Source organism: Adiantum capillus-veneris, chromosome 7 (genome assembly GCF_014529385.1).
Source record: "Adiantum capillus-veneris isolate H3 chromosome 7, ASM1452938v2, whole genome shotgun sequence".
Classification (NCBI taxonomy): Eukaryota; Viridiplantae; Streptophyta; class Polypodiopsida; order Polypodiales; family Pteridaceae; genus Adiantum; species Adiantum capillus-veneris.
The window spans coordinates 164,801,417-164,821,132 of record NC_140937.1 but is presented as its reverse complement, the minus strand read 5'-3'; the positions used below and the strand labels follow the sequence as shown (position 1 = coordinate 164,821,132).

Genomic DNA, 19,716 nt, shown 5'->3' with positions numbered 1-19,716 from the left:
CCAAGCCGCACACTCCAAGGACTTGGCAAGCTTTCAAGAAAATTTTTGCGCAAAGTTATATGCCTACAAACATCTTTCTTCAGAGTGTAGCTTCTGGCAGAGTGGGTGATCCAGAAATGCCAGCCCCACAGAAACCCTAACATATTAAAACTTGAAATTTATCGAGATCTCTCAACAGGTGTCTCTTCTCGAACTAATAACTTTGGAGGTCCAGTGTGATTGGTATATCTTGGGTCTACCATCACCGCCACAAGAACACCGTCTGTCGAGGCTTGTTCCGACTATTCAAGAGCTTATGGATCATGTTGCGGTCAACTACCACGTTATGGAAAGAACCTAACCCTAATTTTTGGTGCAAGTTTCAAGATGGAAAGTCAATCGACTTTTCGAGATCGATTGATGTCGGTATTGCTTTTTAAGTTTGAATCTGTTTGGGAAATTGTTGGTGATACTGTTTGGAATTTGTTTGAAATGGATAGTTTTTGTTTTGAACCTGTCTTGGTGCCGATTTGAATCGTTTGACTCTGGTTTTAATCCTGGTTTCAATCATTGGCGATTTTACTCCCAGGTGGAGTATTGAGAAATGATGTTTGAGATCTCAATGCTTGTTCATACTCATGGCCCGGATCCTTGTGGTTATTTACGTGGGCAAAATTAAGAAGTCTAAGTAGTGGTTACTCACAACACCTCCAAACGACGCAGACTGCGGTCTGGGAGGCGTTTGGTTGTAAAAGGCCTCTATATCTCCCGGCCCAGACCTTTTTACGTTATCCGAGAGGAATGATGAATGAGTCGTTGAACAACTCATGGCCCGGACCTAGATGGTTATTTACGGGTTGGTTGTTCATTGGCAGCTTTATGTTTCTATGTCTTGTAGCATGCATATGTGAGCATTCATGTTGCATTGTGATGTGCCAACCACTAAATATTCCTTTTTGGATGAGATACTTTTGAGAAACCAACGACCTAAGATATCAAGAGTTCCAATCTGGAATGAGACTCCTTATTGGATGAGATTCTTTTGGAAATCCAACGACCCAAGAAATCAAGAGCTCCAATCTGGAATTAGACTCCTTATTGGATGATATTCTTTTGGAAAGCTAACGACCCAAGAAATCAAGTTTTCCGATTTGGAATGAGAAAACTGATTGTCCCTCGGAATGACCCTCGTAAATTTTTGAGCCACTTCAATTGTTTTGCAGGTATGCTATAATCGCGGAAGATTACTTTCTTTCAAGGAGGAGGGATGTCACAAATTGCTGACGTGTCAAACCACTGAAGAATGGAGCCAACCTACAGATCCCGGTCGAGAAGCCTATACCCTAAGAAGCAACAGCAGTAGTAGAAGAAGTAGGAGAGATGTCACAAATTGTTGACGTGTCAAGCCACTGAAGAACGGAGCCAACCTGAAAATCCCGATCGAGAAGCCTATACCCTAGAAGCAACAGCAGAAGAAGTTCCCACCAACTTATGGAACCCCGTCCAATGGAGCCCAAGTGAACTAAAGATATTAAAATAAAGCAAGACCAATGCGCGCGCGCACACACACAGGCTCATTTGTGTAGAAGCTAATGACGTGGCAACAGTAAAGATTTCCGGACTCGTTCTCTTGCATGCTTCTTGGAGAAGGTGCAGAGTCTAGAGTACTTGCGTTGTGTTCAAGCAATATAAAGAATATCGAAAGGGACGCAAACCTTTGGGGCCAATGCTCTCTTGGGTTGGAACTCCGCCGCTTCTCGTCTCATGTTGTCTATCTCTTTCAGTTCAGTTGTTATTTGAAGTGCTAAAAGTCTGTTCTTTTTCGTTGGCACGTGGTGTCTATACCGTGACATGCTCCCTAACACCACACACACAACACCCACACACGCATAGCCTACATCAGCACAAAGTTCAGCGTATTGAGTTTCTGTCATGACTCCAGAGATCAAGGGCACACTGAGCCATAATTAAGCCTAGCACTAAAAGAAGCATTAAATCAGAAAACTTAGCAGAAAAATGAGGTAGTTGATAGGGCATACGCACCACAAAAGAGAGAAAGACTTAAGCACACCATCAACTGGTCGTAACTCGGACGAAAACTTCACCTTTAAAAGTCTGCATGTCCGCTATACGACTAAAAAATATACCTAGAATCCAAGATAAGCCCACATTCACCCTTAAAAGAAAGTGCAAAGTATAGACCCATGGTAGTCTACCACTCATGCGCTCATGATAGTGGAGCGCATGAGTGGTAGTAGGCTAAGTAAACAGTCGACAAATGCGCCAACCTGAAGATGGGCTGAATCATCAAACACCCATAAATGTTTCTCAAAAACTCCACGACAAGAACAAGTGTGTGGACATTAGACATTCAAGAGACAAAGTCCCGAGTATGTCTACAAGAGCCAGAGTAAATGGGGAGCAGTCTCGGGTGTAAATGAACGCTAAACAGGCAAGAACTTGCAAATCTTCGAGCATGAAGAAGGCTGACAACAAGCAAAACACCAATAAGATATGTCCATAGAAAAAGACGCTCTATTAAAGGGAGCTTATTTTGCCAGATGGCCAAGACAACATTCTGGTAACATATGTCTCTTATGCATGTTTCATAATGCATTGCAATGCCCAGCAATCCAAGGAGGCAACTGTAATTTTGTATCACTTGTTTAACAGTAATGGTAAGCATAGGAAAACGCTAAAACTGCCAATCCCACAATCTATCCTCACTTAAAAGTGGAGGATTTGGGCGTAAGGGAACCAGCATTTTAGAAATTGTATGCCAAAGTCGTCTGTAATGCATAGCCGACCAAATTTTCTAAAAAACCCCTAGAGATGAGAGAGCCTATCCATTATCATCAATACTTCAGTTTCCCTTTGAAAAAAAAATAAGCCTGGCCCAGGTTTCAAACTGTACTCCAGCGTATGTTTTCAAGCTGCAATGCAAAATATTGTTGTGCAGCTTCCCGAGAATGCTAGAGTGGATGTCTTGTAATGAGATGCCTATCTGCAATCAGACTTGCAGTAAATGGCTATCCAGGGTCTTGCCCTCAAGTTTATCAGATACTACTTCCTAATATGAAGACAATCAGTGTCCAAAAGAAGTGATGAAGCGCAAACAACATAGCATAATTGTCCAAGGCTGTTTTTGCTCAACTAACATCGGCAATAGCGTGGCTTTCCTGGACCTGTCTATAGAATGAATCACGCAAGGCCCTTAATAGAAATCCCCACCAGTCTCTACCTGAGGTGTGCAAAGAAATCCTTATTCATCATATCAGCCTTGGATATCCATGTCGATACCAAAGCATGATAGGGGAATTCAGATTTCTGTGTCTAAATGTGGCTGAGAGTCTCTCTGGTGCCAATCAATCTCGTCTCCCAAAAACCCATCTCCTGGAAACTCCTCAAGCTGTCTGTGTATGCATCCCAAATGATCCCGTAACTCTCTCTTTCTGCGAAATAGAGCTTGTCGTTGCATCCCAGCTGCCTGCTTGCAAGCCTGAGAAGACGTAGTAATGCATGCAGCCAAATTAGTTGTTGGATCTGTAGACCTGCATCACCAAGACAAGAATGTGTGATCCTCGTCTAGGCATAGATGAAGTCTGAAATCTCAAATGCAAAGAAAGAGGGGCATGATCAGATAGAAGAGTGGCAGGCCAAGCAGTAACTGTCCCACCATGAGATGTTGCCCAGGAGCCAATGTAAAGTTTCCTTTAGTTCTCAAAGCTCCAACATATCACTCATGGAAGAAGCAATACAACCAGACAGCCAATGCAAAAGAGGTGGGAAAAACTGAACATATGCCATCAAGATGGACTATACGATCCTAAGATGTACATGTAGTGGCCAAGTTGATAGTTTCCAATACTTAGTTTTGAGTTTTTGCATGACCTAATCTAACTACTGAGAATAGGAGGCTGGCCAAGCTAACCGATATCCAAGATGACCAACAATTGTAGGCGGTGAAACTATCTAACCCGGCCATAAGATGAGTGTCAATCCTTGGGATTCAAAGGTGGTACTTTGGACTTTGAAAAATTTACTTCAGACAGACAGCTTCTAAAACAGAGACCACCGTTTGTACATCAGATTGATGATTACGAGGCCAAAACACCCGCATAAGCTTGCTCCGCAAAATGTTTACCATACGGTAAACCAAAGCTTGTAATTGACAGGTAGCAATCAAATGATCCAAAAAAAAAGCAACAAATGATGTATGGTAATACCATAGAAGAGAGAGCTCAATGGTCTAACCAAACGACCAAGACCAAGAGTCCAAGAATCCATATTCCACCCCTATAAAACAAATTACCAACATTTATTTTCTTGGAATGAACCCATAATGTGCCTCATGCAAATAGGCATTCCTTGATACGATGAACAACCATCTTAGCAGACAATTTGTAAAGCACAGGGATGAGTAACGGGTCTCCATTGGGAGAAATACTCACCAAAGACTCCTTAGGTAAAAGCTTAACAAGCCCCTCTTTCCAAAAATTAAGAAGGGATTGCTTTTGCCATGCTTGAATCATCATCATCACGCGCACGCACACACATACTTTCTTTTTTTGTAAACCTTTGTTAATGCAATCTGCATGTGGGAACCCTCAAAGCGAGGAAAGCCCACCCGAAATAAGAGATACAAAAAGTGGAGCACCACGATGCTCTGAGCGCTGAAAACAGTCAAAGTAAATCCTATAGGCATCAAGAGTGATGTCCCCAGCATCAAAAGCGAAATGCAGCACTTGACCAAGCGACAATTTGAATTAGGGAAACAGGTTAACATCAATGCCTTAAATTATTAAGGAGTTACAGTGGTGCCAAATGGCCCACAAAACCCAAAATCTCACCCGACTAAAAAAGCCCGTAAACTGAGACTGCGGAGACTAGAGCACCCCAAAAAGCCAAAATTATCTGTGAAAAGTGCCGGAAGGGAAACGAAACTGAACAGCAGCCGACACATGTCGAATAAAGGATCTGGAGCAGTGACAACCCCACAATAGTTGTGGCACAGTCTCCTCAGCTTCATGGCACCTGAGACAAGGAGAAGGAGCAATATGCAGTGCATGTAATAGGCTGCCAACAGGTACACACACACACACGAGAACACTGCCCCACATATTTTCTATAGTCTGGATAAAGCACTGCGTTCTTTTGTTGACTATCAAAGGCCAATAATCATGATCATGTTAATTACAATTGTACCTACATTTTTTCCATCAACACACAAAGAACAGGTTTCTTCGGGATGTGCCAAAAGAAAAACAATTGTGCAAAGCCAATCACAGAATAAATCCAACTTATCAATGCCACAACTCCAATACCCTTAGGCAGACATGATTATAATCATTTAGCAATGACACATCCTGCAATTTAATGGAAAACTTTGTAGCCTTGCTAAAAAACGATATTATTTTACATTACTGCTGTAAAAAAAAAAAAAACTTTGATCTTGACATGAATTATTCGTAGACATGGTTGTAGCCCTTGAAAGATTGCAAAGCTTTATCAAGGTTTCTAGGTGCAAAAATATTGTGCACAGTGCAGGTAGCAAGAACCCGGATGCACAGTATAAAAAACCATACAGATTTCTGTCTCATATATATCACACCAACCTAGATATCCATAGTGAACACTTAATTATCTGAACCCTTAACTGGTAAATAGCAGTGCAATGAGCAACTCTGAAAACACTTGAAAGACCAAATGAGCCAAGACTAGATACTCTGCTAACGACAAAAAGGACGAATCAGCCCAAAACAAACAAACAAAGATCCCTGAGCACAATGATTGGCAAACCATCGAGAAGAAGGAAACTCACCAACATCACAACAAGAAGAAGAAGAAATTCAAGGTGGGAGATAAGGATGAAAATTCGACTACTACAATAGTAAATGCATCAAGACTAAAGCTCTCACGTTTATGAGCCAGTTTAAAGTTTCCTAGAAAACTTCTTAGAGAGATCAATACAGCAAGCAAGGCTGACTTGGACCTTGGAAGGAAGAAAAAGCCTAAAACCTGGAAAAGATTTAATGTTCAGTTCCTTCCTCCAGATTTCAAAAACAACGTAAAGAAAGAGTGAACCAGGCTCTCGCAGGAGAACCACATAGTCTCAGAGTGCATGGACAGATTTGGGCTACTTGGGTGTTTGTTTGGAGAATTTTTGGCTGTGAGTTACCAGTACAATGATTTGGAAAAGTGTGCCCTACAGATGGTACGGAACAACATGGGTTGTCTGATAAGGTAACAGAGAGGTGTATGAACTTAGTACAAACTTATCGTGAATGTTAATAGGCGCAAAGCTGATCCAGTGGTTTACCCTTACATATATGCTCCAACTACTTTGATTTAAGTGGCCAACCCAAGAATATTGCAATCTTATATAGACAGCCCATATCTCCTCAATTTTAGACGCATGGACAAGAATGGCCAATGCCCTTATTTTCCATCCCATTCAAGCAATCGAACAGCAAGAACATGAGCAATAGGATTGTTCTAATATGACAAATAATAAATCTACTGATTGTGCACGAAAGAGGTATAAACATTATCACCTTTTACATTTAGATAAGAAAACCCCCATTACTAGCACTGTGATAACAGAATAGGTAAGGAAAACACAATCAGCTCAACCAACATAAGCCAATTGCTTTATATGATAGAATACACATCCATATTAAAAGCCACGATGTAACAATCAACAGGTATCGTGTACAAAAACCCGCTGTATATGACAACCCACATTAACTGGTAAAACATTCAATCAAAACTTGAGCCTTGTGACTAGAAATATGTAATAAAAGGTGAAAAATAAATTGCAACAAGATCCCAAGAAAAAGATACAGACCTTTTATTGAAGTGTTCTCCATCTGCTTCTAGCATGGGAGCAATTTTTCTATCCAACTGCCGCATAATCAATAGCATTTTTTGCATATTTTCTGCAAGCTCCTTCTCGTCCAAACTTGTAACCAGAGGAGTCTGTTCAAACAAATAAAAGGAAACCTATTGAGATTAACGCAAACAGCCCATTCCTTCTTTATTTTTGCCCATACCATGACCTTTTCTTCTACTGAATATGACCTGCTTTTTATGTAAGTGCCTCTCCACACACTCCCATCCACACACAACCAACTGATCACACCTAAATTCTTCACACTTAAGCCTCACTCTTTTTTCTCCCCCAAGTGCTTGGGTAGAGAAGTGAGTCTTGCTGCAGTAGTGCTGTGAAATCAAGTGACGATGTGGGGCTATGGAGCTTACTTAGAGAAGAAGCCGCGGCTACGGCATCTCTCAATTTTGATACCAAAACAAAGAGCTTTGTTCAGGACTGAATCACCCGCCAACTCTCTTAGAGAGCCTTTATTGGATGCTCCTAGACACGCCCTCGATCAAAGACTGGATATAGACATTCCCAACCATTTCAGAGGGAAGCTATCCAGATATTGGTGTATAAGGCATACAAACAGCTCATGTCCTTCCCCATCCTTGAACACAGTATGCCCTCCATGGCATTTGCTCTAAAAGCCACCTTTTGCAGAATTGTTGCCAACGTAAGTTGAAGAAGCCAGATTTTGTTAGGACTGTTGACCTACAATAAAGATTTGGTGATCAACTTGTCTTTCAATCTGTTGTGGGATTGGAAGTACCCCTCGTGTCACATGGGGCAAAACAGTGGTGGCAGAGCCATATGCTGGAGGAAATTTTTGGTTGCAACTCATGGACAAGAGGCACTGTCCCAGTGTTTTCCTGTTACCAGAGATGGTCATTAAGAGTGCAAAAGATGTAGGGTGACAAAGCCATAGGGATGATGTCTATTCTCTACCTAAAATCACTTTCGCAAATGTATGCTTTAAAGCCTGTAGGGTGACAAAGCCATAGGGATGATGTCTATTCTCTACCTAAAATCACTTTCGCAAATGTATGCTTTAAAGCCTTGACATGAAAGGTTGTTTTGTTTATTTAAATATTCCATATAGTATTTAAAATCCCTTGAAAAGAGCCTAGAACTTCAATTTCCAATGTAGGCTCTAGTATAGGAGTGCCTAGGAGCCTCCATGGCGAGGATGTGAGGGGTCTGCCTCTACTACGATAGCGTGCTCTCCTCTATCTCTTGATGAGCTATTGATTGTCTTGGCCCCATGGTATAAAGATAATGGTACTGCTGGCTTTGAGGGGGCCAGGGTATCTGGTTTTCCAGTTTATAAGTTACCTTTCCATAAAGTTCAAGGCACCTACAGTGCTTGAGCAATTCACATCAAAATGTTCTTGAGATGAGAACCTAGGTTGCTCTATGATTCCATCCAAGGGAATACTCTCCTACTTGGCTAGGCAAATGCATGCACAACATCCATGCCATGTATGGTCATACACGTGGTAGTGCCTTGCCACTTGGAGTGCATAGATCCTTGACTACTATTTTTTTTAATGAGTTGCTACTTTGTTGCAAAAGAACTCTGATACATGGTTGATCTAATATAGTACAAATATAGCAACATGGTAAAAGGTTGTAGAACTAAGCCTTATAAGAAAAAAGCTTCAAAATTCTTACAAAAAGCTATAACTAAAAAGATTGCAAAACCTTAAATATGGACGGTAATATCAATGATATCTGGAAAATTGTTTTCGGTGGCACAACCTCTTAGGAAATGCCCCCCCATCAACCATATTGTAACAGAGCCATGCCTCACCGAGTTTGCCAACTGGCCATACAAACAACTTGTCTATTTCATTATTACTTTTAAGTTGTACAACCAAAAATGATGCTTCGTACAATAAAGAGGATTTCCAAAGTGGCCATTTTTGTGGCCAATACACAAGACTAGTGCTAACTCGGGCCAAGCTCTGTATTTCATGCTGTTGGTGGACGATTTCAGCCGCATTTCCTCAAGCACAATGACGAGGCTTTTGAGATCTTCAAGAATTGACATACACTTGTGGAGAAGCGATCAGCCAAGCATGTGAAGATTATTTGTGCAGCCAAGGATAGAGAGTTTACCTCCAAAATTCTTTTGTACAATATTGTGTGAACCATGACATCAAGCATGAGCTTGTGAATACTGAATCGCCCTCAAAGAATGGAGTTGTGGAACACGAGAAAAGGAATGTGGTGGCAATGGCCTGAGCATCGGGATGTACACAAGTCTTTGTGGGCTAAGGCCATCGTTACAGCTGTTCATACCCTCAGCCAAACTCCTACTACTTCGCTTCCCCATCAAACTCCCTTTGAGGTGTACTCTAGTAGTAAGCCCGACGTCTTCCATTTTTGGATTCTTGGGAGTGATGACTATGTCCATGTTTTGAAGAAACAAAGGGGAACGTTTTCCTCCGAGTCCAACCGGATGATTTTTGTTAGCATGTTCCTTTAGAAGGGGCTACAGCTCCTAGGTCTTCCACTTTATCCCCGGATTTGCATCTTGATGATCGTGATGATCATTCCTCTCCCCAACATGATGAACCCTGTTCGTTACCACGGTCACTATTGGATACTTTGTGAGATCCTATTGTCTCTAATTTTCCACCATATTGGCATACTCATGTACTATGAGGCGGTCTCGACGATTTGAGTAGTTGAGATGGATAGAGCTCTTTCACAAGTAAAATATGTGTTGATGTTCTCAATTGCCACAGAGACAAAGAACCCCTTTCAATCAATTGAGAAGGCCCTTTCACAGCCGAAGTGGAAGGAGGCCATGCAAGAAAATCTTGATTCCATTGAGAGGAATGATACCTGAGAGTTGGTGGTCCCAAGGCCATAGAAGCAGAGGTCACTGGTGCCAAGTGGGTCTACAAATCAAAGTACAAATCAGTGGTTCATTGGATAAGCACAAGGCTCGTTTGGTAGCCAAGGGCTTTCTCAACAACCAGGAGATGACTATGACGAGATCTTTGCACGAAATGCAAGTATGGCTACTATGCGGATGGTTTTTGCTCGTGCAGCCCATCATGGATGGCTCGTATATCAAATGGACCTCAAATCAGCCTTTCTCAATGACTATGTGGAGCAACCTCCTCCTCAATTCCAAGATTAGGCAACAAGGTTTACAGGTTGCGGAAGGCACTTTATGACCCTGAAGCAAGCTCTCGTGCTTGGTAGCAGAAGATGGATGTTCACACAGGGAAACTGCAAAAAACATCTGAAATGGAGGCCTGTCACATCAGCTGAGTGTACAGCCCGTCGTGCCTGCAGCACCATATTATCATGTCGTCAGTTATCCATACAGTCAACCATCCCACATCATCATTCAGTGACAACTCTTTTCTTTTGTTGTTTTCCCCCCTCCTTTTTGTTTTTTTTGGGGCGCGGAGGGCCGGGGGGCCCCGGGGGGCAGGCTATATGAAGTGGCGCAAGCAACGGCAACATCATAGGTGCAGCAGCCGTAGTGGCATCAAGGGCAGCAGGCAGTTTGTCCACACGCATTTAATTTTGAAAGTGTTCATGAGTTGAAGGCATCTCAGAAGCTGCCCCATGAATCTTCTGCTGAGGAGCACTGAATACTTGTTGCTACAACAAGTGACCACTGAACGTTGGCCACAAGATCACGAGAGGGTTTTTGCACGAGGTTTGGAGGAGCTACTTTAACAATGTAGCAGCTCTAAACTGAACAGTGAGCAAAAGAAAAACAGATTTGAATGTATAACTAGATCAATCTAAGCCTAGATACACCTTTAAAGGTAAGTGCAAGATATTAAGTCCTGGTAGTCATCCACAGCACAACATACCTGTCAGCTCCATCATGCATAATACTTGTCTAGATACTACGAAATCCTACTAATGTCATCACTGCCCAATAATGGGTGTAGAACTCTGTACCAATACATACTCCCCCTCCCCCCCCCAACACACACACACACACACACACACACACACACACACACGAGCATACATCAATACAAAGATCTGTACTGATTTCTGGTCATAGCTCTAGAGATGCAAGGCAGACTCGCTAATAGAAGCAAGAAATAAAACAGATTCAAACACAAGACTGAGCAAAGCAACGGGCATGTACCTGTGCTGCACACTTTTTTGTTCGTCGCTGAACTGCCAGGCGAAGCTGATTGAAAACATCACCCACAAGCTCCTTTTGATTCATCAGCTTGATTAGCTTTTTCCGATGCTCACGGCCATACTCCAAAGCCCTCACCTAACAGACAAAGATACAAACACTTCCTCACATTCCCTATCATTTATTCATGGCACATGGATTGTCACCAACATTTTATCTTTTTTGTTACCTCTTCCTCCAGCTCTCGGCAAATAAGAGCCGTTCTCCATCGAAGATGCACTTTTGATTGACTCACGTCAGTATATATATGATCCCCAACATACAGTGTTTGATCACCTTGAAAGCCTAAGGCCTTTTCCACCATTTGAGCACTTCCACCACAGTAAAGGCCCCCTAAAGGATGTCTAAATTAGGCCTGGCAGTTAAAAATATTCAGAAATCTGAATGGGAATCAAGTTAAAACTTTCAAAACCTCATAGGTGCCTTTATGTTGTCAACAAACCATCATACACATTGCATGTATACCTGATCTGGCCTTGAAACAGGGGCGCATCAAGCCATCTTCAGTGACCACCTCATAAAGAGGATGGGATATCTGGAAAAAATCAGGCTTTTTTGCAGAAACTATAACCTGCACAACATCAATTCCTCTGGTCGTAAAGAATGCTCAAACTTGGTCGATACGTATCAGCTGACCACAAAATGCCTCTCGGTGCTTTCACCATGAGTGTATAAAGATGTTACACCTGTGTTTCATTCCTTGCATTGTTTTGCCATGTTTGGAACCTTTCCTAATCAACAGCTTTTGAAAACGTTTTTCATCATGTAAGAACATGATACATCTATATAAGTAGTTCTTTGTATGAAGCACTTTGAGTCTGTAAGAATACCGAGTATAAAAATTTTGAGAACATTGCTATTTTGTGATACATCTATATAAGTAGTTCTTTGTATGAAGCATTTTGAGTCTGTAAGAATACCAGGTATAAAATTTTTGAGAACATTGCTATTTTGCGATGTGATGTGTCTTCTTCATGGTTCAAAATTATAATCCTTCAGTCAACGATGAAATAAACAGTCTTAATTGAGAAAACTTGTTTTCACTTGTGCAACACCCATCCCTGACTCATACTCCACAGCCCAATACAAGTGGCAGAAAGGAAATGCTTCTCCCTATCCTGTCAATCATGAAACAAAAGAAGATTTTTGAAGTCTTGTACAGCACCAAGGACCTGAGTCTTCCCCTTCTCAAAGAAACATAGTTTTCCGACTCCTCACCAAGTCCCAAAGGTTCCCCCTCGTCCTTACTCAAAGGGGGGTAAGTGACACCTGAACTTGAGAATCCCTTCCTTGAATGCACTGTTTTGGAGCCTAATGCACAAGCTGTGGCAAACCAGAATCACAAGAACCACCTGCTTTCGGCCCTGCCATCTCATTTCCTGATATAAGCCTAAAGTTCTTTCTCATTTACCAAGTGTAGTTAATACAAGAAAGGGGCTCCTCTATGCCTTAACAATACTCCCTTTGCTGAAGCCAACCAATGCACAACTTTTACCAAATACAAGGCTTGAAAATGTGAATGGGTTCTAACAGAAGATGACAAGAAGAGCCTATCTGTAAACTCTTTACCATGTCAAAAAGTGCTCTCCAATCCATGTCATCTGGCAAAAACCGGTTGAAAGCATGCTGCATCATTTTGTTTGTGTAATGATAATCTGAGTTCGTGATAAGAAGCAGCCTTTTACCAGCCTGCTTAGATTTAAAAGCACAAGATGAATGACGCAAACAATTTCACCTGCAAGTCTTACGAAATGGCGGTTCTGAAAATCATAAAAAATGTCCTACTTCTTTTTGGTCAAGAAGTGCCAATGGCAACTCCGGATCAAGCTCCACAAACCGCTCTGGCTCATTGATGATCTCGTTCTACAGATCCACAGTGCAAATAGCTTCAGAACTAATTCCAAAAGGCACAAAAGTGAGTCGACACATTAAGGCATCACACCAACCTTGAGTTGCCCTTCCACGTGAGCTTTGAATAGAGCTTTTGCAACAACCTTCAAAGATCACATCAAGGTAATGAGTTGACAAAAATTTTGATTAAGATCCTTGCCATGAAACAAATGTATTAGTTAAACCTTGTATAAGCCTTGATAATCCATTGGTGCAATTTCTGAAGGCAGTGCTCCTTCATCAAGTCGCTCGACCATCTGCAGTCCATAACCTTGAATACAAGACTGACTTTCAAAAAGGATAACGACACCAAACAAAAACAAAAGGAGAGATCTGTAGCTGCTTCTCTTGCCCAATTAGACCACAGTTACGTAATATCCGGAATGAGATGGGAACAAGAACCAAGATGGCCAAAAGTAAGAATGGGGGAAGACAGACAGAAAGGGGAAGGAGCGGGGGCAACCCTTACTCAAAGGCTGGGCCCCAGTCCACAAGAGACACTTAAATGCTAAAAAGTCCACTTTAGAAACACAGCCTCTACTGGCCATCTGCTGCTTCGCATGTAGCTTGTCCCAGGAATCAGATCCTTAAAATGCTGGCAGCCGGGGCCCAGAACATTCCTGGAACATTTCCAGGTTTACATCAGACCAAAACAACATTTCCCCATTCCAAGAGACAGCACTGCATCTGGTTCATAAAAGAGCTTGCAATGCCAAGAAGTTTCCAAGATAGAGTTCCCAGTTGTTCAATTTTGGTTTCTTGAAACCTTGATACTTACAGGATGTTTGACCTTCATCGCTTGGACAAATGGCAAGTTTAGACTTCTGTATACGTTTTTGAGCAAACCCAATTTGGCATTTTTGCTTATCAGTACACTGAAAGAGACACTGAATTATATTCTTGGTCAGTTAAAACATCTTATCACCAGCTATGAATCACAGTAGAGTGCCATCACTTCAGCATTTTGGATTCCAAAAACTCCACAGACTTTGTGCTGAATAATAACTGTCCGTATACATATTTTAGTTTAAATGATTAAACTACTGTACCAAGTTATTACACATTGATAGCTTCTGCTGGTTAGCCACTTATTAGAAAACATCCCAGCCGCCATGCCTATTGATGTAACGCTTTGATAAAGCGGGCTGTAACTTGATACTGGCACAAATCACTACTATCCCTGATGTTCCTTGTAGCACTTCCTGCTTACAGAACAATGCCTCATCCAGTGGATATTTTGACTATATATAAAAATCATACATGCATTAATCTATAATAACAATTCATTGTAACCCTAAAGCTCGAAAAATTAAACAAAACCAGATGACACTAAGGAGCAGAGCATGTAATCATACACAGAAAATCAAAAGAAGGAACAGAAACATGTCTTGTTATTCAATACCTGCAGATACATAACTGCTTCAGAGACTGAAAAAAGCGTGTTAAGAAATTCCCATCGACTCTCCTCTCTTAAATCAACTAACTCCCGACCATAAAGTTCACTGCAGGGCATGGGCATTCAACTTTAGAAACTAATGGGCACTTGATTTGGTAAAATTTTGAACAAACCTTATGGCTCTATTTGAAAGCATTTTTGTCCCATGCATAGCTCGCTTTACATAACCAAAACGATCTGCCTTGACAACATTGCCATTTTTTTTATCCATAATTAGGCCTCTTATTACCTGGAAAAAAAAGGCAAACTGATTATTTTTTCTTTGTATTGAGTTTCAAGTGTACCAAATGATTCCAATTGTTAGACAAAGTCACTACCAAGTCTGGGTCAAAGCTGAGGCCCTCAACAGCATAACCCATACTTCCTAAATTCTCCATCCCATATTCATAAGCCCGTCCCTCCCATGCCTAAAATCACATCAGCAGAGAGATGCGGAGGTTCTTGAGATATGCTTGATTGCATAGACAAAATATAAAACCCAAAAAAAAAAAAATCATAAAACTCACATTCACGTTGTAATGAATAAGTGTATAATCCATGTCATAGCCAATTGTTGTTATGGATCTTAAGTTTAGAGTCCGACTGCAAAATATCCCTCGCTCTGCAACCATATGTGGATAACGAGGCTACACAACACAGTTTGTAGAAAAAAGCTAAGAAACTCTCATGAAACAATCATACTTAGTCATCAGTTCAAGCTTTTGTTTGATCAATTGTACAAGGACATTACCGATACAGTTCCGACATGAGGAACAGTCAGCATAGATTAAAGGAAGAACCTTTGAAGTAGCTACTATCTAAATATTCTTCCACATGAACTTTCTCAACCTAATCATTGAGTTCATCATAAGTGGGTGACTTTGCATCCAAGCCTTGTCATTACAAGAAGCAATGTCTACTAAAAGAAGCAATCAAAACAATGTAGCTTCTCAAATGCGGCTCGGATGTCTTGTAATCCAATACGTCCACACACATGTTTAAAATTCAAACAGAAACCCCACAAAGGCTTTTCATAATTCATGTTTGAAGCCTCACTTGTGTATTTTTGAAGAAGTGCCCATAAAAGTGGGAGTTTCCTTTGATATAGTGTTTCACTCATGTTAATTCATCCACACATGCCATGTGAACGAGTTTCAATCAACAAAATGAGGTCCCACACCTGCAAAAAGCCCCTTATACCTTCACTTCATAATTGAGTGGGGAGTGAGGTTACAAATTACATAGTGAGGTGCAAAATATGCTGGCATCTAAGGAAGGAGGATGAGCTAAACTTCACTGTAAATCTTTTGCACATTGTAACCAGTTAAAAAGGTGAAAAAGATACAATTATAAAACCATGTCCTTCGTTGATAGAGGAAACTGTAATCTCTCTTGTATGCTTGAGCCTATCCCCTTGTTGGTGATACACACTATAACAGCTGTTCAGCTTAGCTTTTCACTCCCTCAATGAGAGACGGGGCGTTGGGGCAATGGAGAAGAGTGCCATCAGCTATCCACATTATGCTCACTATTTTCCCTGGTGATGATCTCACTCTCACAGCTTGCACATATGAGAGGTAATGCCAGAGATTACCGCGGCAAGGAAGAAGGGAAAGACCGCCTTTTACAAAGATGGTCGGGTGGTGATTGTAGAGTGGCACTCTACATGACGGTGTGAGACCTATGGGACCACACTGAAGATGGCTACTTGGAATAGATCCATGGCTACTTGGAATAGTAATGGATCTACGAGGTTGGACGTTGGTGCCTTTGAGGACAGTTTCAGAGAGAGGGACATTGTTTTCTTCTCAGAGACTCATCAGGCCTCGGGACAGCTAATGCCACATGTGGTGGGATACAGATGGGAGACACCCCACAGGACAGTCGCGAAATCTGAGCATGGGAGTAGAGGTTCAAGAGGAGTAGCAGTGCTATTTAGGGAGGAGTTACAACCACTACTACATATTGTACAGAGAGATGATCATGCTAGATACATGTGGGTGAGGCTGAGAGCTGGCACAGGCCGATTTCTATACATTGCCATATGTTACTTCCCCCCCCGAGTACGTCATTATATGCTGCACCCAAAGGACAGTCGCCTTTCTCTATACTAGATAATGAAATATGGGAGTTTTCTAAGGATGGTGATATCATCCTCCTAGGGGACTTCAATGCCCGAATGGGCGACTCTCAGACAGTCTTCTACGACACTTCAGATGAGATGCTTAGAGAGTTGGATGTGGGTGACTTGGGGCTTGACATATGCTCGCATGATAGAGAGCAGACGGAGTATGGAAGATACCTCACGGAGATGATGACCACACATGGATTAGCCATATTTAATGGCTTACAACGATTTCCCGGAGCAACCGGTTTCACATGCTTTCCACACAGACATGGGGCCAAGTACAGTGGACTATGTTATGGCACATCCAAGCTTTATTCCTTGTATTCAGGATTTCATAGTGGGAGCCAGACCAATGGGTGTAGCAGTGGATCACACTCTTTTGACATTGTCCATTTCATTTCAGTATAGTGCAGCCCAGACACTAGGAGGCAGGTCACATACCAGTTTAACATTTACACCAGCGACTGACTCGGTTTATATAGAGGAGATCTATAACCGTCTATGTACAGCTAGTCCTGACTCGGTTTATATAGAGGAGATCTATAACCGTCTATGCACAGCTAGTCCTGGTCTCTCAGTGGAGGAGTGCACCACTTTACTGACTGAGACACTACATGGTGCAACATCAGAGGCATACCCACACACTCAGCCAGGTCGGAGGCGACATTCTAGGAGCATGCCCCATAATAGTTGGTATGATGACAGAGAGATGAGAGCCCAGCTCAGAGAGATCTTCTTTTAGGAGTCATCACTTACAGACAGTCTCGGATTGCTTCCAAGCGCCTTGTGCGACGGAAGAAACGAGCTTATTTGGCCCAGATGGAGCGAGACTTGTATCAACTGTTCTTGAGTAGAGACTCAAGAGAGGCATGGCGATTCTTTCATGAGCACTCCCCTCCCCCAGTAATTACGTCTCTTAATGTGTGGGGCCAATATGCGACATCGTTATATACAATTCCTGGGCAGGACCCCCTTCCAAATCCTACAGAGCCATGCCCACCTACCAACACCTTCTTTACCACTGAGATGGTAAAGAGAGCCATTGACAAGATGAGGACCAGCAGGGCATATGATCATGATGGTCTAGTAGCAGTGCACTTTATACATACTAGAGATATGCTAGTAGAGGTTCTTGCAGTGTTGTTCAATCGTGCCATGTGTGAAGGGTTAGCATGATATGCTGGTAGAGGTTCTTGCAATGTTGTTCAATCGTGCCATGTGTGAGGGGTTACCTGAGACTTGGAGATTGTCTACTATTGTGCCTATCTTCAAGGTAGGTGATCCTACAGAGCCTGAGAATTACCGCACTATTATAGTTGGGCACACATTGGCACGGTTGTATGCATCCATTCTTGAGCAGCAGTTGAGTAATTGGGCAGAGGGTGAGGGTGTACGAGCAAAGGGCCAGGCCGGTTTTAGGAGGGGTTTCTCCACTCTTGGTCATATTCTGACACTCAGAGCCATCATTGAGGAGGGCAGGTCACATAGGAGACGGAGTTATTGTAGCTCTGTGGATTTCCGCAAAGCATTTGACATGGTACAGAGAGCTCGATTGATGCGCAGACTACAAGAGATGGGGGTGCCCATAGTGTTGATTTGGGGGATTATGGCTCTATACAGATCAATGAGGGGACATTTACGCACCCTGGAGGGGATATTTGATTTAGTTCACTCCACCATTGGGGTGAAATAGGGTTGCCTATTGTCTCCTACTCTATTTGGTATGTATGTTGATGAGGTGTCTGATTACATTGACAGAGAGGGTGATAGAGGTGCCCAGCTCGCAGGGACGTGGATCCCATTGTTGTTGTATGCTGATGATATTGTATTGATCTCTGACTCACCAGAGGGTATGCAGCAACAGTTGGATGCCTTACACAGTTTTGCAGAGGATAGTGGCTTGTCTATAAACCTTGGTAAAACCAAGGTTATGGTGTTTAACACCACACCGCAGTGGATCAAGAGATCAGCACCGACTTTCACATATGGTCAAGAGATTGTAAAGTATACAGATGCATACACTTACCTTGGGGTTGTCTTCACTGGGCCGAGATTTTCTTTGAGGAGAGCAGCAGAGACTAGACTAACTAGAGCTTATGCGGCCTTGGGAGGCTTGGAGAGGATGTGTTCGCAGGTTCAGTTCCAAGAACATCAGACAAGTTATGGCTCTTTGATACATTAGTAGCCTCAGCTATGTTGTATGCGGTGCAGATATGGGGACCTTCTGTTTGCCAAGATGGTTGGAGACGTATGGGGAGGCCCTTGGTATCTATTATGATCTCTCAACTGATCAGAGCCAAGGCCTCCGTACCCCACGCTATCATTCGAGAAGAGCTACATGCCCCTCCTATGGAGATTGAGGCGCTTACCAGATCAGTCTCCTTTGTGCACAGCTTGTGGGATACTACTAGAGACAGATATGCTAGACTGGCCCTTGAATCTTCCAGACAGTTAGCTCTTCAAGGGGACACTTCATGCTGGTATGCACAGATGACATCATGTTTCAAATGCATGGCTTCACCATGGACAGGCTACCCCTTTCCAATACTCTCTTCAGACACCCTCGATGTCTCTTACACGGGTGGAGATTACTAGACTCATTCGTCGAGACCTCATCCAGCTGGATACCAAGAGGACATGGATAGAGCCGCCACAAGAGTTGGGCACGAAGATGGCTTTCTATAGAGAGGATCTTCTCCATCTCACTAGAGATGGGTTTGTGATTCGACCCAACTACATGGATACACATGTCCCATGGTTTGCGGTGTGCCATTAGTCAGATGTGCACATCCTCACATCCGCTGGAGATTGAGATTGGTAGATTCAGAGGGATACCAACAGACAACAAGATATGCCGCTTATACCAGCTAGAGCCAGAGACAGAGCTACATTACATATGTCATTGCACAATGTACTATGAGATTCGGGGCCGTTTCCACTGCTTATTCAAAGGGTTTCGGTCCTTTCTCTAGGGTCATGAGTTATGAGGATCAGAGATGTCTTGGGCTATATCTACTTCAGTTACACATATATAGAGCACTTTACTAGGGAGAACTAGAGAGAGACAAGTCCCAGAGACGGATTACAGATTTCTTTTCACTAGATATGGGACTGCTAGAGGAGCAACCATCACTACAAAGCTCGGCCCACACTCATTCGACCACTACCGGCACTCTCATGACCGAGCACTCGAGCTAAGGAAATCCAGACGGCCACGATTG

General features: G+C 42.5%; 1 protein-coding gene across 4 annotated transcripts in view; it reads right to left on the bottom strand.

The window, feature by feature from the left end:
* The window catches only part of LOC147454984 (HAD-superfamily hydrolase, subfamily IG, 5'-nucleotidase), an 85,898-nt gene that overhangs the window by 6,941 nt on the left and 59,241 nt on the right, over nt 1-19,716 (bottom strand). For 3 of the 4 annotated variants that reach the window (XM_086516831.1, XM_086516832.1, XM_086516833.1), the window contains exons 3-14: nt 14,895-15,014; nt 14,706-14,795; nt 14,502-14,617; nt 14,335-14,434; nt 13,118-13,189; nt 12,989-13,036; nt 12,828-12,905; nt 12,612-12,731; nt 11,508-11,613; nt 11,212-11,375; nt 10,986-11,120; nt 6,827-6,957 (exon numbers count right to left, since the gene is read on the bottom strand). In XM_086516831.1, the coding sequence (XP_086372957.1) occupies nt 6,827-6,957; nt 10,986-11,120; nt 11,212-11,375; nt 11,508-11,613; nt 12,612-12,731; nt 12,828-12,905; nt 12,989-13,036; nt 13,118-13,189; nt 14,335-14,434; nt 14,502-14,617; nt 14,706-14,795; nt 14,895-15,014 (1,280 nt within the window). Of the gene's footprint in view, nt 1-4,829; nt 5,014-6,826; nt 6,958-10,985; nt 11,121-11,211; nt 11,376-11,507; nt 11,614-12,611; nt 12,732-12,827; nt 12,906-12,988; nt 13,037-13,117; nt 13,190-14,334; nt 14,435-14,501; nt 14,618-14,705; nt 14,796-14,894; nt 15,015-19,716 lie in introns of all 4 variants that reach the window. The other variant, XR_015188723.1, reaches the window with a different exon arrangement.